Source organism: Eurypyga helias, unplaced genomic scaffold, assembly GCF_000690775.1.
Source record: "Eurypyga helias isolate BGI_N326 unplaced genomic scaffold, ASM69077v1 scaffold15373, whole genome shotgun sequence".
In the NCBI taxonomy this organism is placed as follows: domain Eukaryota; kingdom Metazoa; phylum Chordata; class Aves; order Eurypygiformes; family Eurypygidae; genus Eurypyga; species Eurypyga helias.
In genome coordinates this window covers 1-24290 of record NW_010240719.1, presented here as the reverse complement: position 1 = coordinate 24290, position 24290 = coordinate 1, and the positions used below count along the sequence as shown (strand labels likewise).

Here is a 24290-nt window from a genome sequence, read left to right as displayed (position 1 = left end):
AATGCCTGCCCTATGTAGGACAGCACGGAGCAGAGTCTCTCTCTGGTGCTGAGCTAGCTCCAGAGCTGGAGCTGCATAACCGTATCAGAGCAGAGCTGTGCCAAAGCTAATTAGTCTTGTGGAGATGCAGAGTTGATTAGCCTGGGCACATGGCATGTCACCCGGTGTCTGGAACCTGAACTGATTTCCTTCCCCAGTGCTGTGCAGTACAGTGCCATGGAGCCCTGGCACGATGTCGTGTTGCATGCTACACATACACCCTTTATTACACAGGATCTTGTAGTTCACATGCCATCACTTCTTCCATGGGTGGAATAATCTCTCTGCAGCCAAATTACAGGGGCATTATTGCTCTTCTTATCTGTTTCCAGCCTGTATTTAGAGACCACTATATTCATAGGGAAGCACACCTCTGAAGAACTGATGTGATTAGACTGTTTTCAGGAAGTGATGGTTTCACAGCTTTTAAGTCCTTTTTTTTTTGTTGTTTTTCATAGGTACAAAATGAAAGTGGAAAAATAACTCCCCTGTCAACTGCAGTTGCAACATCGGTTTCGACAATGGCATCTGCCCTTTCTTCGTTGTATGCTGGAGACCTGCACACGAAGCCAACTAGTGATGGAAGTGCGAGTGCTGCTGCTAGAGCTGATTTGAGATTCCACTCTGCAGCAGAGAACATGGACTCTTCAGGAAAACGGACACAGAAGTCAGAACAGTGGCAGCCCTCAATGGAAGCGCTGGAAAGCAAAAGACCATCAAAGAGGCACGAAGAAGAGAAAAAGAGATTTCTAGCACATGAAGCTAATGAAATTACAAAGTACAGCTCCTTTGAGGAAGAAACCACACATCCTGTTCCTGAAAAAACAGGAGACTACCATAAAGAGACAGCATACAGCTTCCTGAGGAAGGGCAGCATGGAACTGTTTAATTCACAAGCACTTTTTCAGCCTCTTGAACAGAAGGAAATCAGTACTGGCATGCAAGGTAAATGGGAAGTGAAAGAAGGCCAGTCCTTTGAAGAAAAGATGGATTTGGAAAGGGTTATGAAAAGCAAGACTTTGCAAAGAGGTGCAGTATTTACTTGCTGTTGCTGTAGTCTCCTGCAAACAGTGGTGTTTCCTTAGTTTTAAACATCTTCATTTCAAGCGCTATCAGGACTGGTTATGTTTCCTTATTTTAACACTGCTTAGAAGTAGAGAAATACCTGTGAAATCTGAAGTTTTACAAGTAGTTTTATCTTTGTTATTCTTTCAATTCTCCAGCCTTTAAAGATCGCTCAATTTTATTCAGATTTTCTTACTTTGAAAGAAGTGGTATTATATGCTGAAGCTAAAGTTTGTCCTTTCCTTTTTTCCCCTTGCCCCTGCTTTCCACAATGCACAACAAACTGCTCTGGGTCAAGTGCCTGCTCTTAATTCTTGCCACCTTGTGCGTGTGTAGTTACTACATGACTACGTATAGAGCTAGTAGTGGATAATTTTCAGATAAAAAATTTTGCAAAACTACTGTTATTTTCTCTTCAGTGTAGTGACAAAATATAAACTATGTAATTCTCAGAGAACTACACTTCTATATGCACAGCATAATTCAGACTTAATAAGTAAACTCACCCATCTATAAATAAAAGTGCTTTGGAAAAAATCAGTCAATTTGGTCATTGCATGAAGCCTTCTGTTCTGTTGAATTTAGAAGGATGTTGTATTAGTATTCTGTTGTATTATGATGATGGGGTACAGGACCACGGTACCCTGTAGTGCTTGTCTTCATCCTGTGAATTTATTTTGAATTTAATGGTATTCAAACAGGCGTAGGGAGGAAGGGATAGTTCTGCCTGTATTCCTCAAAAGCAGTGTCCATTCTATCCAATTAACTTTTGATGACTGCAGGGGAGACAGAGACTGGGATAAAACAGGAGCAGTTGTGTATCAGAGGGCTGTTGTGCTTGTACAAGTGCAAAAAGAGAAATGGAGTTCACTTCTGTTTCCTTAAGGATAACTGTAATGGTGTATTTATTTTTCATCAGGGCAGTTTTTCCAGTGGTTTAATTGTTGCTTGATAAAAAACAAAATAAAGCCCCCACAACCTTCTAGAAAATACCTTTATTAAGCTATTAATTGTCCCCCTAGTATGCTACTTATGCATTAAACTGCTTTACCAATAAGTTAATTTCTTATTAAAATTCTGTCTGCTTCTCCTGCTCTTTGCTCTCCTCTCACTTTCATCTTTCCATTTGGTTTCCTGTTGGTGTGATGACAGGAGCAGCAGCATGTGCCTCATCCATATGAAGTTGTGTATGGAACATGATATTCTCTGGCTTCATGTGAACTTCAGTCAGAAACGACCAGTCTGTGCAGCAGATAATATTGCACAATTAATCTTTGTACTCTAGCTCAGCCAGATTTGAATGTCAAAAACCAGATTTGTTGCTTCAGTTGTAGTAATGTAAAATATGTTTGCAAATAGCACCAAGTCTAATTCGGCACTTCTCTTTTGAATGGGCAGAGCACACTGAGCCTACGTCTGAACTCACCAGCACATCAGCAACGAGGACAGTTTCACAAACTGCAGCTGCAGCAGCTTCTAGACTGCAGGAGCTCTCCGAACAATTGGAAGGCAAATTTTATAAGAATTCCTGTGAGATGTTTTCTGTTGGAGAGAGCAAAGCACAAACAACTGAGGATGTCCTTGATAATTCCAGCAAAACTATGTCAATTAAGGAAAGGTACTTAAATTTCACTTTTTAAAAAAATGATCTCTATAAATACAGTTATTAGCCTGATGGTCTTTAAAAAGGAGCTTTAAAACTGTTTCTGAAAAAGCTAAACAGTGATTATTAGGCTTTATTAGATGTCAAATACTAACAGCAGAAACATGCAGCTAATCTGCCTGACATGCTTATAAAGCAGATGGTGGTGAATGAGAATTACTGTTCAAGAGAACATGATAATCTGATTTTGAAAGAGCCACCTGAATCATCAATAAGTAGTCCAGAAAACGAAAGTTGTGCAAATACATGTTCTAGTTTCATTTACACAGTTATGCTCAATATACTTTCCCGGCTTCTGCTTTCAGTTACAACAGGTATAATGTGATTATTTTTTTTAATAGTAATTTTTTTTTTGTTCTCTGGGACTCTCTTAAATAAGCTGAGTATAAGGCGTCAGGGATAGACTCTGTGATGTTTCCCACCCTACTTCAGAAATAGATGGTTGCCATTTTTAGTTCTGAGAACTTACTGTAGGGATGATAAAAGGCCAGTAATTTGGACAGGTTTGTGGGAGTACTAGAAATATTTTTTCCAACCCGTGATCATTCTCCTCTGAAACAAAATGTTAAGTGTTCTGCGCTTGTGCGAGCAGTCGGAGTTCATGGCTGGAGCTCAAATAGCTGCTGTAGCACTTGTGAAAGTCCTTCTAATTTACTTAAAACTTTGAGAGCATAATCTCTGCCCCAAACTGTAAAAGGATCTGGCAGCAATACAGTGAGTAAAATTACAATTATATGCTTCAGTTTGATAAATGGGCCTATTCAGTTTCTACTGAAACTACTCCTTCAGTTTTTCTTCAATGAAAGCAGAGCAAACAAATAAAAAGAGCTGCTTGATTAAACTGCTATTGTGTAAAAGTATTGCCTCACAGTGAGGTGGGTGTGAAATTAGGAACTCCTAACTATTTTTTTTAAACGTGATTCAAAAGCGTGCTGCTTAAATTAATGTATTTATAAGAGGTATGTGAGTCGTTCTCATTTACAGAGCATCCCCACTCCCTGTTATCCCCCTAACATAAAGAGGGGGGTGCAGGGGCAGCTACAACAGCTGTGCAGTCTTAGTCCCCCTTCTGAAGGATGTACTCACCTTTCTCAGTTTACTGGAGTTTTGAAAGCAACCTTCACCCCCTTCTGTAAATGTCAGCTGTCTGCGCAGGTAAGGTTTAAGACCAGTAATTTCTAGTTTATAGGTGGTATATGATCTGCCTTCCCTGATCCTGGCAAGGAAAAAGAGGTTGGAGCGAAGGGAAGATTCAAGTATTAGCAGCTGTTTCAGTCCTAAATTTAATGCTACAGTTGAGTTGATCTCTTGGGGAACTGATGTTAGACTATCAGTCGCACTCACAATCTGGAATTGCTTTCCTTAGGCCTCCAAGACTGTCTAGTCAGTCCCAAAGCTGACAAAGCAAAATACCTGCTGTTTTGTCAGGAATCTGTATATCCTAATTCCACGTATGTCTGTAAATGGCAGAGCTGGCATCAAAATGTTTGTGTCTTCCAAACTACCACAGTAGTATACTTCTTGGCCCAGAATTAAAACACTACAACCAGTCATTTTCTTTTGCTTAGCTACAGCTGATGCCAGGTATTCATAAACCTCAAAGAACATTTCTGCTAAAGATTAACTATTACACTTTGGAGTTTGGTTTTTTTTTTTCCTTTTACGTTCACTAACTTGATCTTCCCATCCAGTGGATTTTTCTGGCTGTGTCAGACATTCTTTCACCTTATGGAAGAACAGCTTTTCCACAGATGTAATGATATTTGGGCAGGATGCATGCATGCTGGTCTGGATGAAAGTGATTTTCCACAAAGACTTCAAATATTCGTGTGGAGTAAGGGCATACCTGGGATTTTCAGAATTACCTATATAATATGGAAGAATGAAAATCATGATTTTTCAAGGAAAAAAAGACATCTATCTTCTCTTCTGTAAATACACTACTTGGAGGCAAGAGGGAGCAAAGGTTTATATCTTTGAGTAGTAATGGCTGTGTTTTGGTTTAGGCAGCTGGGGCCAATCCACTGATGTGTATTTTATGAGTGGTGGAAACATTTTTTAATTGTCTTGCCCCTAGGAAGAGGAATGTCTTGGAGGACTTCAAACGGAGCATCAGTTATGTGTAACTACCTGTCTTTCTGCATTTATGGAGACCAAAGTTGCTAAAAGGCCACCCTATGAGCTCCACTTCATAAGTCAGCTGTGTGCCACAATCACCATTTAAAAAAACTACGGATAACTAATTTCTGGTGGATCTCTTACCATCATTCATTCCTTCTCAGGAAAAGCCCAGCCTGAACTTAATATTCAACCTTTTTTGTTGTGTGGACACCAGAGCAAGACTTTCTTATGCAGACTACTAGTCCCCACTATAGTGAGTTTATGCACTCTTTAACAGTCAGCTTCCTTTTTGGATCTCATTGGCCTCCAGGATTTATGATTTACCTGAAAGGAACTGGTCAAGTGCACCCAATAGAGTACCAGTGTGAAAGCCAAGCCTGTGTCCAGTTTAATCTGTCTCAAGGGTAATGGTAGCAGCTGCAATACTAAAATATTGCCACAGAAGAAAGATGTGTCATTCTTGGACATTTTTTGCCAGGACTTTAGCTGTTCATACAACGCTTCTTTTTTAGGCAAAACCATTGTTCAAATCTTGTTTCTATTTCCCTTGAGTATTAATCCGACATTGTGCCTTCAGCTGGGAAGGCTTTTGCTTTGAACTTATCCTGACACCTCTGGGATGACAATCATTCTATCCCGATGGCAGATAGTCTGGCTCAGTAGCAGGTGCAGGAAGGATGCAAAGGAAGCTGTCAAGGATGGGCAGATACATAAAAAAGCTTCTTTTCTTTCAAGAGAGTAAAACTAAGGGTTTTTTTAGACTGGAAAATGAACTTTTGGAGGCAAAAGGGGTATGGATAGAGCTGTGAAAGTGAATAGTTAATGATTATTCATTATTTATCAAAAGTGGAAAAGTGGAAGTGTGCAATGAAGCTAGTAGGCAGCAGGCCTTAAACAGATCCAAAGGTCAGACCCAATAATTGCCTTATTTGTGCAGCCTCTCCAATGAATTGACTGCTGTTTACTTTGAGTCAAGCTATTGAGCATGTGGGCTTGCTTGTGTGAACCCATTCTGTAGTTCCCGCACCTTTATTCATACAAAAGAGTGTCCTCCATTTGTTCCCGAGTTGTGGCAGTCTGAGCTTATTGCTGTTTCCATCATGGAAACAAAGGCATGGCTTTTTAGGTTTTATACAGCAGTGAAGTTTTCGATGGCATACAGGGCAGGCATGTTTCTTGAAGTGGTGATTTCATTCCTTAAAACAGATGAATGTGTGTCCTCACTCTAGGAACGACTTGTTTCGATACATAGACAAGTGAAGAGTGGAGGGCTGGTATCTATCCATCCTTATGCCAGAGGAGGAAACAAAGTCTCCAGAGACACAGAAGCATTCTCATAATTACAGATCTTTCTCTTCCTCATCAACAAAGCTGTTTGGGACAAAGGTCTAGGGCAAATACCCTGCAATAATGTCAGGATAAAACCAAAAAGATTACTTTCTTTTTTTTTCTTTTTTCCCCCCCTGCTGAGCAGCTATAGACTTTTTTGAAAACAAACCTAACTTAGGCCAAAGCTGACCAAAAGGCCTTCCAGCTTCCGTTACTGTGAGGGTAACAGTCATTGCATCTCTAAAAAAGGAATCGCGGTATCTTGTGATCAAAATAGGTTTAACTACTGAACCTGTTCAGATATGAATAGGGTTAAGGGGTTTGTATAATCCTTCCTGAAATGCCCTAGATTGAAGTAAGTTATGTAGTAAAACTTAAATCAACTAAAATATAAATTATTTCGTGGATCGATGCAACTGTTTGCACAAGTACTGTAGACACACATTTCATGGATTACTAATAATTGTTTCTGAAAGCTAGAAAAATCATAAAAACATTGATTTCTGAGGAAGGTAAGCCTGTGTAGACCTCATATTCCTAACTGACCTCCCCTTCCCCCAAAACTAAACACCTCAGGGTTTGTATGGACAAATAGCTTCTAACTCTAGCAAAATAATCTACATGCTGTCCCCACCAGAGCCAGTCAGTGTCCCTCTGTGCTATATTCAGAATTTTGCTTGATTAGGAAATGACACTTTTATAAGGTCCTACTTACCTGAGATTAATAGTTTAATGGTAATCCACATTTTAAATGTAAGACGTTCTTTAAAGAGTTGAGTCTTGCAGATAGGTTTCCCAGCTGTAGTACAGTTAGCACCAAGTTACTAGTGCATTGGTACTACTGGTTTGTGTCACAGCAGTAAGTGAGCTAAGCAAGAGATACTGAGTGATCCCAGGGATCTGATAGTAACCTCAGTCACTGGAGTTGTAGTGAAAGCAGTAACTGCAGAGCTGTCATTTGCTGTGCCCCATGAGACCTAATTGGTGAGGGTCTGCTGAACAGACCCCTTTCTTCTTGGGTTTTAAAGAAAATATATTTTTTTAATCTTTTTTTAATGAGTACAGTGGAGACCAAAGGTAGTATTCATCTTACTAACTTTGGACATCTACACCAGAAACATCCACAGCTGATCTAGTCACTAGGCCTTATTGACAGAAGGGAAGGAAAAAAGCAGTGATCAGTCTAACCTATTTATATGTCTGCTTTAGCATGATCTGCGTTGTACCTTGGTGTCCCTTGACTGTATTGGCAATTTCCACTGACTACAGATTAACTGGGGGGCCTCTACCTGATCTAGCTGTCTGTGCTTTGACAGATGGTTCCCACTCACCGTGTTCGATGTTTGCTTTGTTATAAGGTTATGGAACGAAAATAAGTGTAGTTAATGTTAGAAAACTTAATCTTAAATCCTCTTGAATGCAGCGTAAGTAAAACAATGGGGTGGCTTCTGGGGATAATGGGAAGTACAGTGTTTAAATCTACCTGTTGTCATGGTTTTTCTTCTAGGTTGGCATTGTTGAAGAAGAGTGGTGAAGAAGATTGGAAGAGCAGGATTGGCAAAAAGCAGGAGTATTCAAAAGTGTCCGTCACTGATCGTAGTTCGCAGATGCAAGACGTTGAGCAGCTGTTGAAGAAGGTAACTCTATCCTTGTTTGGGAAAAACTTACTTGCCTGAAATGCTTCAGCGTTTTGAAGATGCATCCAAGTAGACAGGCATGCCTAATATTAGCTACTAGCTCCTGCTATTCCTCTTGTTGTCAGATTTGTTTAAAAAACGATTCTCCCCACATGAGAGCTCTTTAAACGAGAATGTCTTCATTGTCTTGGGACGTACAGTATTGGTTACAGTGTCTTTACATCAGCAGATTATGAACCAGTAAGTGGGTCTGTCAGGCTGTGGAACATTTACAGGTAAAATGATTTAAGCTTTTGCCCCCAATAAAATTGGCTTGAGACTTTGTTCAGATGTTGTCTTTAGTGTGGGTAAGCTTGTAAAAATTTTAGATTCCTAAAGCTGTTTTGTCTTTGTGCATACACTGTTTTTTGAGGAGTAATTTTGGGTCTGAAACACTGAACAAAGGCAGGTACCTGAGCATTTAATGAGCCATTTGGCTTTTGGTTATCTTGCATGATCTTTGGTGTTTGTGGATAGCCAAAACCGTCTAGACAAGGATTTTATCTGTCTTGTTAGTGAACAGAGTAGGAGATGGGTAGAAAGGTGTAGAGGAAAGGGAAGTCCATGTTATTAGCACATCTATACATTTCCATAGAATCATGGAATGGTTTGGGTTGGAAGGGACCTTAAAGCCCATCTAGTTCCAACCCCCCTGCTATGGGCAGGGACACCTTCCACTAGACCAGGTTGCTCAGAGCCTCATCCAGCCAGCAGTAGTGGATCTGTAAAGCAGAATGGTTACTGATGAGGACCTGCTATCCATGCCATACTTGCATCTTTTTCTTCAGTGAAGTTTTGCTTCAGGCTATATTTAGTCTGCTCCTGTGGCCTCACTGCCTGTAGCAGCCGAGATGTTACATGGGAATCTAGGAGTGTTCTTCAGGGCTTAGTTTCACCTCAAAGTCTGTGCATTCTGCAAAGTGAACCAAAGCACAGAAAGTCAGGATGACTGGGAGATTTGCTTCAAAATGGACTACTGGTGCAAACTACAGGTCTAATGTAGACTTGCTTCCCTCTGAGTCTAGTATTTTGAAAATGAATGTCAGAATAAATAGGCTGTTTCAAAATCCTTCAATTTTTGAAGGAGTATTTTCACAAAGGACAAATGAAGATAAAATTTGTGTTACAAATTTTACTAGTGTGGCCAGTAATCTTTGGATCCAATTATTTAGTTGTGAAAATGCTGCTTCTCTTAAATAGCATAGGCAAACAAGTCTCGTGTTCATCAGTATATTATGAGTAAGGAGTTGTTACAGTCTGTCATTACTGAGGATAAATCTGTGCCTGAACATGTGACTCTCCAGTGCTTGTGTGTTAACTGGACAGAAAAACAAGAAAGCTGATTTTTGCAGCTCGGTTTATGGGTTTTGTTTTGGTTTTGCTCTGTGGACTTGCTCAAAGGCAGTTGCTAGTTTGAAAGATGTCATAAAGCAACCAGAGTTTCAGCGAGGAAAGCACAATTGCGGTCAGATTTTTAACAGGCTAGTCTCCAGAATGACAACTGTTGAGATCAGATAACAAATGTACTCCAGCTAAAGACAATGAGGTTGAGAAAAAGCTTTAAGCAGCTGCCAAGATTTAGGCCCAGACAAACCCTTTGTTCTCTCCTCTGGCTCCCCAGCACTCATATCTTCCCTGCTGTGTTACCACGTGCAGCAACTTCGCTCAGTGTCGCACAAGTTAGGCTTTTAAAGCAAGTAAGGGAGCATGAAGTGCTTGAAGAGTACAGGCTTTGAAGTGACAATGCTGGCAGTGGGAGTTTCTGTGACACCGGGTCACCTACTATGTTGGTTCATGTTAGCTCTTGGATATTTAGAGCCTAAATCAAAGGTTTTGCATGTCTGCCAATGGGTGAAACCTTGGATGTATAAGAAAAAAACGTTAGCCTTGTTAGACACACAACTCCCTGAACTGTATTGATAGGTGTGATGCTAATTTATTATGTGATACATGATAAATAATGTAACGCTTCTCTAAGTTGGCCACACTGCTTATGACACACCATGTCCGCTGCCTTTAAATCTGGAAATACTGTTATTGATAATTAATCAGTGTAATGGCTGTTACCCCTTGAGGACCATGAAGCAGTGTGCCACTGAAGTCTCCATATGGAGAAGACTATTTGAGACTACGATGTGCTTAAGAATCTGTGCTTTCTGTTGCTGGATTGCAATGAAAATGCAGGAATTGTATTGATTGCTGTGGTTTGAGCTAGTGAAATCACAATTTCCATACATGGCAGTTATCCGTTGACAGCAAGGGTGCGTAAACTTCCGTCGTGCCCTGCTGGTTCCAAATAATGCCTGAAGTTTTTAGGTGCAGTATGTCACTCCTGTTAATGTAGTCAGACACCTTTTTAGGTCTGCTTTTGTGTGTGTCTCTCTTTTAAAAGGTTATCTAACTTGTTCTGGAGATTTGATTATTGAAGCGTAGCTGTAGAAAATAGAAGTTATTACAGTGCATTTAGATTTTTTTTTAAAATAAACAACGAAAGTTGAAAGTTTAATGCTTTTAATAAAATAGTTACGTTAAATAGTGCTGTTTGATCACTTTTAGTCAAAATGCTTCTGCACAGTTCTCTGTGTGGTGAGATATTTCTCCAAATGTGTTATAGTCATTTATATGTAGGGTAAACTGTAGAAAAACCATAAAATTCATGGAAAAGCTGACAGAGCAACCTCAAATGGGAGGGAGGGGAGTGACTAAGGAATTAACTCAAGGAGATGGAGACGAGGGGGGAGGTTGAGATTTACTTGGAGGTCCAGCGTCTGTTTCAATGATTGCTGCACACAGGAGGAACATCTGTTGGAAGCTATGAGACTTCTTAAATTATTTATATGTATGGTAAAACATACTTGGACAATTCAAAGAATAGCTCTAACATCAGGGGAACAACTGTACACTGAGGAATATCTTACTGGAAAAATAATCCCTTTATTTAGGAAAAATATTATGTATTTACTATATTCATCATCTTAGGTGAGATGGAAGACTTCCAGTTTTTTTTGTTCTTTTCATGGGTAGAAAAATTAAATAACTTGAAGATCTTTCCTTAGTAGCAAAATACCAAGATTTACTGGAATGAAAATTCCTATTTTATAGTCAGCCATTTTTAAGAGAGTCCCTGATTAATGTGATTACCAGCTGCATTGAGGTTGCATTTAAGCAGTGAATGACATTCGTAGCGCACTTAATTCTTACAGCAAGTTCAAATTGCAGCTCAGCGCCGGTGTTAAAGGCTAGGGCTAAACAGTCAATTCTAAGTTACTCAGAGATGAAGTCTGTAAAAATCTTAAAAGAGGTAAGCCCTTAAAAAGTGACCTTTAGGTGCAATATTAGTCTCTCACTGTGGTAATAGTTTTATACATTTCGTATATGGCATCCACCAAGTGCTTGTATCCAGTTCTAATCAAAGCTGCAACTCTAATGATTAGGCTTCATTTTGAGCCTCTCCAACAAGCTGTGTTGACTCATATTCTGTGCAATGTTCCACATTTGCTTTAACCTATAGAAAGGAAGAAGCATTATAGATGATAAAGCCTTGTCTAATCAGCTTTGGCTAAGCCCAGCTCTGAGGCAAGGGGTTATTTGCAGGCTTTGTTTAGAATGGTGAACTCACCTTCGCTGAGTGCTGTGGGCTTAGCAATTCCCTCCAGATGGCTTTTGAGTATCCCAGTTTTCATTCTTTCCTTTCATCCAGAAAATAGATGGCTTGTTATCTAGCAGGGTCTGATTAAACTTGCAGCAGAATTATTCACATTGTGGTTGACATGGTTCATCAATTTAATGGTGCATGAAAACAGATACATAAAAATACCAGCATATGAAAAGTGTATCTTCTGGCGGTACTGCTTCATTCTGTGTTGAGTTGTGGTGATACTAACTTGTTTAATTCCTGCATGGAATGGCTTTGGTAAACATGCCATTGTATTATGACGACATCTTTGATCTCTGGCTTTCCAATAGGGAAAACATTTCCAGAAGATTAAAAGTTTCAGATCTACTTCATTTTAAGAAATTAGGGGAAGATGAGTTATTTTCCCCTTCCCCCATCTTTATTTCTGATAGTTCTTTTCTAATTCCTTTGCTCTGCTTCTGTCCTTGTCATAGGAACCTGTATATGCTTCTACTTACTCTCCTGTTGTACCTGCTCTCCATAAATTTCATCCTTTTCTACCTATTAATCAGGTGAGCAAAAGACTGCACAATTTAAATGCTCAACAATTTCAAGTAAGCACCTATTTTCAGGTTGGTTTTTTTTTTTTTTTTAACATAGGAAATGAGTAAGCCTCTTAACTGATTAACCAGCTCAGTAAATGCTGCTTTAAAGAAACAGTATTATGGCACTATGCTGTGCGCTCTTCTTCAATATACATTCTGCTAGTGTTTCTTTCATGGTTGCTTTTCTAAAAATTCTGTCTATGTTAGACTGTATAGGTGAGAAGGTAAATGAAGGAGACATTATTTCATTCATTATAACACGGCAAACTTACAAGTTAGTAGAAAGGGTATATAGAAGGAGCAACTGTAACTGCACAGCATTTATTTTAGAATAAATGCTGTGTACCCTGACTTCTCGCCGTAATGTGCGTGTACACTTAAGACATGAAATCATCTGATTTATTGACTGTGAAAAAACAAGCAGCTTTTGTTCAGAGGTGACTTTGCTATAGTGCTTTTCCCTAACCCCTGTCTAAAGGATTTTTGCCTGGACATATCCTGCTTCTGTTCTCTGACTGTCCCATCTTCCTGCTTCTCTCTCTCTTCCTTCCTTTAAAGTCTGTAGTACTAGTTTGAAAGAATCAAGCTCTCTGATTTCTGATGAACTTCATCCTTGGAGATGGAAAGTGAAATGCTGTATAAACTTCCTATTTAATTATTGGAGGGAGGAGTAAGTCAGAAAATTCCATTCAGATCTAAGATGCACATTCCCAAAGCAAGTTGTGGCAACAGAGTTAACTTTGTGTCTGCTTGGGAATAGAGTTCTGCTGCTCTTCCAGTAAAAGTCAGAGAAGCTTCGTGTAAAATCATGTCCATACCTCTGCAATTCCATCATAAACAAGTTGAAGAGCTTACTTATGAAGAATTAATAGATAATGAGAAATACAAACTTTCTTCAGCTAGAGCTACATAAGAAAGTTTTCTTTGAGTGGAAGTAGAGAACTGGATCTTGGTCTGAGCAAACAGTTCCTGTTTCACATGATCAGAGGCAAAAAAAGCAAAGATAGGAGCAGCCAAAGAAACAAGTTGAAGAAAAACACGAGAAAACAAGGAGAGTTCACTGCAAGGTCTTAATACATCTACGTAGATCTAGTGCTGCTTTATAACACCCCCTTGTCCCTTGCCTCCTAGTTCAGATCTGTGGTTGTAGTACTACAAGGAATACACTGGCTTCTTCACTCCCACACAAAATACAGTGGATGTGGCATGTGGGGAGCATTCCAATCCCCATGCATAATGGCAATGCATCCAAGGGGCAGATATGCACAGCTGGAACAGAGGATGATGATTATGGCCGAGGCTACTGGAACTCCGATAAAAATGTGGCCTACTGATATTTACCGTTTCCATATTCACTTTTCATAGCTGGTTTTGAGGATGATCTTTTACTCTTTGGGGCTAGTAACTGATATGTGTTAGTGTTACCTGTTCTCTGTACGCTCTGCATTTAATAGAGCTTTACTCCTGTTTACTTCAGAGAACCTATTCATTTTGCTGTGACAGTGTTCACCAGCTCCATGTATCTAGAAGGTAAATATATAGTCTGACTTAATAACATAGTATCCCTGCAGTAGTGAGAGGAGGTCCTTCGGCTGTTCATCCCATCTGCCTTAAAAGGGGAACACCCAAAAATTGTTCATCTTTCCAATGACTGTGGTGAGCTATGTCCTGCCCTCCTAGAGAGCTGTTTCCTTCGAGCGTAGTGTGAAGGTGCATACAGATTTGTTCGGGGGTTTTTAAGATTTGTTTGGGTTTTTTCCTGGCAGAATTAATCATTTTGTTGTTTTCACCAAACACGAGTTGAGTATGTTCTATTTTGATCACACCACTTTTGAACAGAAAGCTGTGCCTTTCCATTTGGGTTTTCTCTTTATGACAAACCCATAGAAAGTTGCAGAGGAAAACAGTACAGAAAATTTTCCATGTTTATACAAGTGTTTGATTCTTCTTGTGCTTCTTTTTTTTTGTCTTAAGAGCCTAAACTAGAGAAGTTATTTGTATTAGAAAGCAAATAGATGCTTCTTGGATTCTTCTTTTATATAATTTGTAACATTTGGGTTTAAATGGATCCCCCTTTTGAAAAACACATTTTTGTAATGTTCATTCTTGGTTTGGACTCCTCCAGATAGGGGCACTCTTGATCCTCAACACAGAAAACCATGAACTCTCTTATTTCTTGCATTAAAAAACAAAACCCCAAACAACAAACCAGCACGCTGCCAGGCCACTCTCAGCTGTGTCCTTGTGACCTGAAGGGGACACTGCTTGGACTAGAAAATTGTAGGGTAGAAAATGGAGCAATTCCTGGATGTGGGCCCTTCCTTAGCATGATCTGATGCTGCAGAAGCAGAGTGCCTGTGCGCCCTGAACAAACATGTTCAGTGCTAGAAGGGACCGATACCACCCAACCTAGCCAAGCAGTGGGAGAAAAGTCATATCTGTTTCTAAGTGTTCTTGCATCAAGTCTATAATTCCTTCTCAGACTTAAGCCAGAGTTTTTAGAAAATTACGCAGTCTTTATTCTAAACTGTCAGCATACAGAAAATTCATTGCAATATTAAGTAATTTTTCATGTGTAATTACTCTTACTGGGTAAAACTTAACCCTCTCATCAGTAAAAATAAATAATCATCTAGTTTAATATGAGAGAGAGTTTGTCAAATCTTGCAAAAATATTTTAGCCCTTTCCTGAAACCTTTCAAATTGTCAGCATCCTGGATAGAAGTGTAGAGGCTGGAAGTAGTTGAGCTATTGCAGTACAGATTATCTGTTCAGAACAACTGTTCCATGGCAATTGTTCTTATCTTTTTCTGTCTTCCTAACTGGCTGTTTTTCGCTTGTTTCTATTTTCAAATAACATTTATCTTAAAAGCCTGGCTTACCAGATTTTTCTGATAACCTTATTTACCCATCTATGTGATTATTTCTTCATCTTCGTCGTTCTTCTGTATCCTGGCGTAATCCTGTGGGTCTTCTCAGCAGAACTGTATCTTTTTTCCACGCCCATGAAAATATTTTGATCAAAGTTGAGGTGAATCTGATTACTGCATGGGTCTTTTCTGTTTAGAAGTAATTTTTCAGTCAGTTAACTAGTTTGCAGCCTGTAAGATGCACTGATGTTTTTATATTGCCCCAAAAAAAACCTTGGAATGTCATCTCTGATTAAGTCAAGTATATTAAAGAAATCAGAGGTAACAGTGTTAACATATTTAATCATACTTGATCTCATCAAACTTACCATTTTGATTAAACCTGTTTTCCATAATGCCAAGTGCAATGGCATTAATTATGCGCCTGTGCTTTGATTCTTCATTGATTGTCTTACAGCAGTCTTCCCATGAGTGCCTGGAACAGCACACAGCTTGTGTGGCCTGTAACTACATGCTTTAGTTGTACTTCTAAATTTGTCCCTCATCTCAGCTTTTATCAGTCCTATACATTTTCCCATTTTTAAAGGCCCTTTTTTTTTTAATTCACTACTCATGTCTGGGGCATCTCCTATTCCTGTTATTTCATGTTGTTGAATGCTAGTTCTTCTCATCCTTTCTCTGTATCACTTCATTTTAGGAATTTATGATTTGTCTGAAACAAATATCACTGAACACATGGATGTATTTTTCATGATAAATAGGATATTTCATTGAATATAACCACCTTTTTTTAATGAAAAAGAAATTGCATTGGAGCTGTTGTCCTCCTAAGCTTTTATTTATTCTTGATACACTCATTCTTGTTTCGGCTTTTTATTGGGGTTTTCAGCTCCTCTTATCAAAATGTCACAGTTATGAATTTGAGATTTATTCTTCTTTCATGTCTTCACACACACACACACACACACACTTGGAGGTAAGATCTGCACTTAAAATCTTGTAGAGTTTTACCTTTCTTAGTCTATTTTCTCCCAACCAGAATGTGCTTTGATCAGTTCGCTCCTCCTTGGCAATTGTGAAAGCTTTCTAAACTATTCCCAATTACCAGGTGTATTTTATCTGAAACTTCTTTTGATGGTTGCTTTGGCTCATGTTAGTTTTCCAGCTATAGGAAATTTATCTTTTTGCTAATCTTCACGTATACTTTTGTTTTTCGCCAGGACTGTTATGGCAAATGAAGCGGGTTAGGGATCGCTTGGTGTCTATTCAGTTTAGCACTTTTTTAGTTCGTCATTAATAGATGAAGGTGGGAGTGTTCATGCATTAGGAAGAGATCTAATACAGAATTGCTCCAAGTTTTATAACATAACACATCCAATCTGATTAATTTTTTTTTTAGGAGCTCCAAAGATGTTTTGACCAATGAAACAGCTTGAAATCTTCCTTTATAAAAAAAAAAAAGTTTGTTTCTGCTCTTAGACAGATGCTTTCTTTTGTCCTTTGACACAGCTCCAGAATTACTCATGGTCTTTCTTACAGTTTACGTGTGGAGGGATTAACACACACACTTTCCAGGTCTGTGTCTTCAGAATTTCCAGTACCAAAAAAAAAAAAAAAAAAAAATATCCATATGACTCTACTTCTTCCTGCCTCTCCCTCACGTCCCCTCATATTGTAGTGGCAGTCAGCATCCTCACTAAGTTAGAACTATTCGATTTGTGTATGAAATTTCTCTTGTGGTTTCATTCAGTATTTATTGATTTCCTGCCAAGATCTCCTTTAGTATGTTGCTGTGGTGGTTTTCTACCAGCTCTTCGTCCCAGAGGTGGCTGTGCTGACACTGGAATGGGTAGGGAGGGACTGGATGCATGAACAGACATTACTTCTAGTGGTTTTATTTAAAGCGTTGAGAGGCTTTTACCGAGGAGGAAGCAGTATTGAGGAGACTTGCATCTTGTTATTTCTGTTGAATATTTCAGAGTTCTAGGGAAAAATCCGGGGACTTTATCTTGATTATAATGACTTGCAGTCATAGTGTGTGGCTGCCCAGCTGTCTTTCCAAATAAACAGAGAGCAAACATTACTGCAGAAGACTGCAGAGATACATGGAACTAGAGGAAGGAGTGGAGGGCTTGTGTCCTAGTCCTTGTACAAGACACTTCCTAGCTTGGCTTGTCAGCCCTTGGCTGATAGATGCTACTCCTGGTAGCTGCTGAAAGCTACAAAATCTCTACTCCAGAGTGTCCCCTGCAGTCACAATAGATTATTGTATAAAGTGACCGATTTGTTTAGTCTGATTTTAAGAAAATAATACTTATTTATTTTTATATGGGTTTATATCTCTTCCTTGTGTCTTAAAAGGAGGAAAGTGTTTACTTTATGTTCACAAGCTTTTGCATACTTTTTCATTTCCCCTCTGTGATTGTATGAGCTAGAGCTGTGCTAAAGCTTTAGATTTTCCTGTGGTTTTTCAATTCTAGCAGCTAGGTTGTGAAGAAAAATGCCAAATAACACACAACTTGGAAGTAATTCCAGAATTCACAGTTCCATGCTCTAAAAATACCTTTATGTTTGATTTCTATGCAGTATAATCCCTGAAACGTTGCTACTCTTTTAAGATAAGTGCACTAAAGCAATGTTTCTTTGGCCTGCCCTAGCTACAGCAGAGTATGTAAATTCAGTTTCTTTCATATTTAATGTACCATCATCAATCCTTTGTGTTAGGATGGCACAAAGATAGATAGTGCTCCTAGCTGCTTCTGATCACTCAAGCTGTTGTCTGCTACCCTCTAAAGCAAGCAAGAAGAGCTAAGAGTGGTCTTTAAAAATAAAAGTAAAAAGTGCAGGGAGGGGAGGTGATCACATTTTTTGGAAGAATACTCAAAAGAGCAAGCTGACCTAGGAACTAAAGTGAGCAGCCTCTGGAGAGATAAGGCTGCTAATCCTGCCTAGAGAATGGAGTTAACTGCAAGACACTGATTCAGAAACCACCAACTGAAGTTACACATCTTAGTTGTTATTCCCTGTGCCACCTGCAGATTTGCACACTTGAAAACATCTGCTGAAAGTCAGTTTAATGATCTCACTAGTGTAGCAAGCCAGGCTTCAAAAGAACAAGGTCTGGAAAATTGTAGCACATGCAGAGTGAATGGCTTGCTTTGCTTAGAGGGATGCCATTTGCCTTGGCTGGTTGTTTCAACAAAAGGTCAAAGAGCATAGACCAAAACTTTTATCTTCACTGTGTAACGGGGCAGCAACACACTGAATCTTCTCAGGGTCACTACGCTGTGTCTGTGACCTTACTTCAGTAGCTTGTTCTCCTGTTCTCTTCCCTCTACAGCTGGCAGTTGAAATGTTCAGCCAACCTTTTGCTATATTTTGGTCAGTTTATCTATTTTTAAGCATCTCTTTCTTTCTTCCTCTCCAAAAAGCAGAGACTGTCAGATAACCAGGAGAGTCAAATGACCATTGAAGAAAGGAAACACCTAATTACAGCTCGAGAAGAAGCCTGGAAGTCCAAGGGTAAAGGAGCAGCCAATGACTCTACGCAGTTCACTGTAGCTGGCCGAATGGTAAAGAAAGGTCAGTGATGAAATGATCCCAGTAAAAATAAGCCACTGCTTTATCTGTCTAGTCAAAATAAAGTCAAGCTAAAGCTATGCAGAAACACTATCCATGTTTACCAAGAGGCGGGCTGTTTATCTTCAACTGAATATCATGTCACGAGGCTGCTCACTCTAGTTCCTCGTGGCCGTCAGTATTGATCCATTTTGTTCTGCTGTCACACTACCATCCAGTTGTTACTGGGCTCTGTCCAACTGGTGGGACTCAATCACTTGAGCAGTCACATGTTTCATTTTTCCTTCTAATATGACCCAGAGGACACAGTTGGATGATTCTTTCTTATTTATTCTTCCTCTGAAAACCCAGGTGCACTGTTTAGAGAAAAGTTGTGACATCTAGTTGTTGCTGTTGCTGGTACTCCCCTGTTCCTATGATCACTGGGAATATTTAGCAAATGTGTTATTTTTATGGATGCTGTTTTGGACAACAGCTTAAGTGTTGTGTTTGGCTGAAGAAGTCACTGAACAGATTTCTGCACAGAACCGGGGAGTAGAAATGACAAGGGAGCAATGCTGACGGTTTTGGGATCTCTTGGATTCAGTCACTGTGTCCAGATGCAGTCATTCTTCTGAAGTGGTCAGGAGTCTCCAAAGGCTGTACATGATAGAAATGCAGCTGTTGATGCAGTGAGCCCAGGAAGATGATAGCTTTGGGAAGAATGCACCTAAAATCATCCCTTGTGGTTAATGAATACTAAATTCTGTTTTGTTACAAGCACTTGGTTAGTAAACAGAACAATGATGAACCTTAAGTTAAATGACCACCGAAAAGAATTGTTCTGGGGTGAGGGCAGTATCGCAATGAAGGAGCATTTGCAATCCAAGCCACGTTCTGTTGGCAGATAAACAGATACATGGTATTAGGAATAGCTTCTATTAGTAACATATTTTAGCTGCTTATATTGTTTTGCTGCTAGAAACACCAGTGGTCAGTGTTTAAAGACTAACCTGTTTTGGAGGGTCACCAAGAAAGTGTTCAGTTGTCTACAGACTGCTTTTCAAGATTACTTTTCTTGCCAAATAGATGGGCCTTTGGAAAGGAAAAGAAGGTGATAGCATTTTCTCTTCTTAATGGGAAAATAAAAATACCTTGAAAGGATCTCTTTAGGTGCTGTGGTCATTCATTTGGAGAAGCAAGGTAGTCCAGTGACAGTGGCATCAATAAAAGTAGCCCAAGTAGGATTTTACTCAGTTGTGTGCTATTTTTGTTGCCAAAAAGAATAAATTATCATGATGAGTTTTTAAATTAAGAGATGATGAGAAAGCAATGCAAAATTAAATCTTTGTTATATGTATGTGCACAGATGCTGTATTTTAATTGCTGCTTATGGCTGAAAATTTTTCAGTCCTAATTGGAAGGTGATCCTTTACTAACATCTGAAGCGGTTCTCAATGTGGTCTTGTGGATTAAGTCCTGGGGGAGCTGCATAAGAGCTGTGTCCTCTCAAATACGTCTTGATGAAGGCTTTGCCAGTTGACTTAAAACCTGCTGGAATTTTGAGTCTCTTAGGTAACAGAGAAAAAAATTGTTTGTGGAAAACCCAGTTGATTATATTCTAAATCTATCGTGGTGTTTGACAACTAGGACTTGCAGTAAAGATAGTGGAAATGGGGTTAGTATATGTTCTCCCAGCACAGTATCGGTTTAATCTGATCAAAATAACTACATGCTTAATCTTCTGTGGCTCAGTAATTAGTGAGCTAAGGCTAAGTGGAAAATAGATATTAGAGGAAGGTTTAAACGTCAGTTTCCCCATTTACTGCAAGTCTAGGCATCAAGAGGTAAGAGATGCAATTCTTTGCTTCAGCAGGCTTTCTTACCTGATAAAGAGCAGGAAACCTGTAGACTGCAGTTTCTCTTACTGAAGCAGCATAGATTCACATGAAAAGAACTAAACACAAGTCATTTTATCCACTGGGTCCAGAATTAATTGCGTTATGATAGTTACTGAAGAGAAGGGAGGAGAGTACAACAAAAGGAGGAAGTGGTGCTTGATATGTTGGGGACTCTGACTTCCATTTCTACTCCCATTTCCACACGTTCTGAAAAATGCAGCAGAGACCAAGAATTATGGCTTAATCCAGGGACAGCATTCACAAGTCAGATGTGTCCTGCTATGTGTATTGATAGAGATGGATTTAAATTTTAAAAAGGTGGTGAGGGAGTGGAGGTGGTGGAGGTGCCAAGCAAGGTCTTCGTAGTTTCCCTGCTAACTATATCTTTTTGTTCAGAACAGTTACATGTTTTTAAAATGTGGCTTGTGGTCTGCTGCTACCTTGAAAACAAACAAAATGACTGTGTTCAGGAGAAAGCACGTATCTTACCTTAGCTTGCTTACAGACACTTGGAAACAAAGCTTTGTTCTTGTGAATGGGACAGCTTGAGGCTGCTGTTGATCAAAGGAGCAGGCAGGGCAGTATACTCCGTCATCCCTAATACAACAGTTGTGGAGGCTAGGGAAGTGTGAGAGACTGTAGGAAGCGGCCAGGCTCGTCTGCTTTCCCTAAATAGCTTCCCCTGTCATCACTGTTGGAAACATGGGCTGACCTGGGACTGCGTTTCCTATGTTCTCTGTCCTTATGCAGGCCTGGCTTCTCCAAGTGCACTAACACCAGTAGCATCCCCTTTCAGCAACCGGCAGAAGTCTACCACTCCAGTTACAAAGCCCTTGGAAGGTAAGGAATAAAAATGGCTGAAATAAATTCAGGCTTTCTTACTTCCTGTCAGTTAACCAGTTTTACTTTCTGGTTTGCTTAGAAATTGAAGCCAGGCCTGATATGCAATTGGAATCAGATATGAAGCTTGACAAGCTGGAGTCATTCTTGGGAAGGCTGAATAACAGAGGTTGGTAGTTACGGAAGGTGCCAATGCATCCACTCTCAGACTTCAGTAAATCCCTTAAAGTGCCTCTTAATTAAAATATCTGGTAACAGAAACTAAGTATTTCTTTTTTCAGACTGCACTTACTGATCACACAATTTATTTTTGTTATCTTTGCTAAATTTTAACAAAAAAGCCATATGCTACTGTATTACAAATGTACAATAGAATAAATCACGAATTCAAAAATAACTTTTCTCTCTACACATGACGTACACGTTCTTCTTGAGAGCAAAATTTCTTAAAACCACACAGCCAGTCTGAACCATATTGCCATATACAGTGAAACAGCTTTAAATATAGTTTAAACTTATTAACATCAAGATATGATACTAAGCTGCTCCCAAGCACAATTCATTCACCTTCCCCCTCTTTTGAAAACTGACTCTCTGTAGCAGCTCATAGAACTTCCTTGTACAGCTCGTTGGCTATCTGTGAAGCTGGCTAGACTCCTCTGGTGTTTCATCTCATATGTCTGTCTTCCATTTGTCAGACAAAAATCCTTTTGTAATTTGTAGAGTGTCAAATACCATAAACAAGTGTATTGGTGCTTCAGCAGAGAAGGCACTGCCATAGGATGGTGACTGTGTTGTACACACTAGTCTGAAGTAGTGACTTTTCCACTTGTAGTTCCAGTAGATCTTTTCAAAGGAAGGAATTACGTGGTTGGAGGCAAGATGGAATGTGCAAGACCATAAACTGCTTATATCATACTACCAAAACAACTCATTTTTGATAGTGCCTAACTTCTTATTCAGCCATATTTCCCAACCATTTTGTAATAAAGATTATTGCATGAGTAGCAGTTACACTCTCACTGTTGCAACAGTCGTTTCTACCATCTCTCTTTCAAATTCCATAAATAATTAAAAAAACCCAACACACTTAAACAACAAAAAAGAAAACCACCCTCAAAAAAGCCTCACCCCAACAACTACCAACCAGCCATGTTTACCTTTTCTAGGGTTAGAAACTCTAGTATGACTGTTTATTGGGTGAGGTGTTTTTTTTCCTGCAGTTGCTGGGATGCAAGAGACAGTGCTCACAGTTACAGGAAAATCTGTGAAAGAGGTGATGAAGCTGGATGATGATGAAACGTTTTCCAAATTTTATCGCCATGTGGATTTCCCTTCCTCCTCAGTGCCTTTGGACCTTGATGAGGACTTTGATGCCATCTTTGATCCTTACGCACCAAAGTAAGAATTGTTGGGTTTAGGGTTTCTTTCCACCATTACAAATGAGCATATAGGGGTGGCAGTAAAAATATTCAGCTTTAAGTCATCCTGTAGATATCGTAGTACCGGGCACATCCAGCTCTTCTACACATTTCTGAAATCACTCCTACCTGAATCAAGGAACCGATCCTGGTTTCCTAACAGATGTCACACCCAAAATCAAAGCAAATCTCTTGTCGTTAGATGATTCTGAATAGAAAAATTAACTCATTATAAACACTGTTTGTCTCGCAGGTTAATATCTTCCGTAGCAGAGCACAAACGTGCAGTTAGGCCTATGCGCAGGGTCCAGTCCTCAAGAAACCCCCTGAAAATGCTGGCAGCAAGAGAAGATATTCTTCATGAATATACTGAACAGAGACTGAATGTTGCCTTCATGGAGTCAAAGCGAATGAAAGTAGAAAAAAGTAAGCTAACAGGATGATTTCTACAAGATATTCTTGCTATTTTAAATAAAAACAAAAAAAAAAAAAAAAAAAAAAATCCCCAGCAGAAGAACAACTGCAGGAATGGAACATATTCTGAGAGGCAATAAATTGATTGAGGTATAAGGTTGAATGTTGCCTGTCTAGGAGGTCTGGAGAGAAGGCCATGTGTGATTTCCATGAGGAAAGCTACCTACAGCCTGTCAACCTGTGCGTAGGTTTAATGATTTAATTTTAGCACCATCCCCTTGTGCAGAGAGAGAGTGCCACTGTGCCTGCAAGGTGAGGACAGGAGGTCAAGAAAAGCGGGTCTAGTGTCATATTATGCTAGGAGGGAGAGCTGGGAAGAACGAATAAACTTTGGTTTGGGTACACTGGTCTTAATTTTGGGTCCTGATTTTCTCTCAGAAACTGGAATTGGCCTTCTTGACTCCAAAAGATCAATTTCCATAAGGATCAGTGCTCTGTGGCAGGGCTTTGTGTTTTACTCATGACTTTGCTGTCTCCTGACAACCAGATGGACAGCAAGAAACATTATTGTAAAACTCACCCAAAGTTTTGTCAAGACACTTCTACCATTTTGGGTACAAGTTTTTCTTATTATATTTGAATAAAGGGAGATCATCTTTAAATTGTGCTGATGAAAATGCTAATTATAGGTATAATACTTGTTGCCATTCGATGATAAACGTTTCCCTGAGCTACAAATTCATGAAGTACTTTGCCTTTGGTTGACAAATAAGTGAAAGTAACCAAGAATGTAGGTTTTAAGTTTGATGTTGCTATTGAGAAAGAGAAAAACTGTAAATAAGGGGGAGGGGGATCATTTTTTCAGTGCAACAACCAAATTTTTATAATTTTTATCTTTTTGTTGTGTTTTGTGTGGTTTGTTTTCTTCACCTTTCTTTTATGCACAAGTGTCTGCAAACTCAAATTTCTCAGAAGTAGCACTTGCTGGCTTGGCAAGCAAAGAGAACTTCAGCAACATTAGCCTGCGGAGTGTTAATCTAACAGAGCAAAACTCCAACAACAGCGCTGTGCCATACAAGAAGCTAATGCTGCTGCAGATCAAAGGTATGGTGGAAGTGAGTTGGATTGGGGACTGGCTGGAGGAAATAGCTCAGAGTTGTGGTCAGTGGGGC

General features: G+C 39.4%; 1 protein-coding gene across 1 annotated transcript in view; it reads left to right on the top strand.

The window, feature by feature from the left end:
* Positions 1–24222, top strand: part of LOC104507303 (supervillin-like) — a gene marked incomplete at its 3' end in the record, with an annotated part of 51157 nt that extends 26935 nt beyond the window's left edge. The window contains exons 15-24 of the mRNA XM_010148537.1: positions 498–984; positions 2503–2722; positions 7725–7854; positions 12004–12081; positions 18416–18566; positions 21194–21283; positions 21366–21452; positions 22507–22684; positions 22958–23130; positions 24067–24222. Of these exons, the coding sequence (XP_010146839.1) occupies positions 498–984; positions 2503–2722; positions 7725–7854; positions 12004–12081; positions 18416–18566; positions 21194–21283; positions 21366–21452; positions 22507–22684; positions 22958–23130; positions 24067–24222 (1750 nt within the window). The remainder of the gene's footprint in view (positions 1–497; positions 985–2502; positions 2723–7724; positions 7855–12003; positions 12082–18415; positions 18567–21193; positions 21284–21365; positions 21453–22506; positions 22685–22957; positions 23131–24066) is intronic.
* Between the last annotated feature and the right edge of the window lie 68 nt (positions 24223–24290).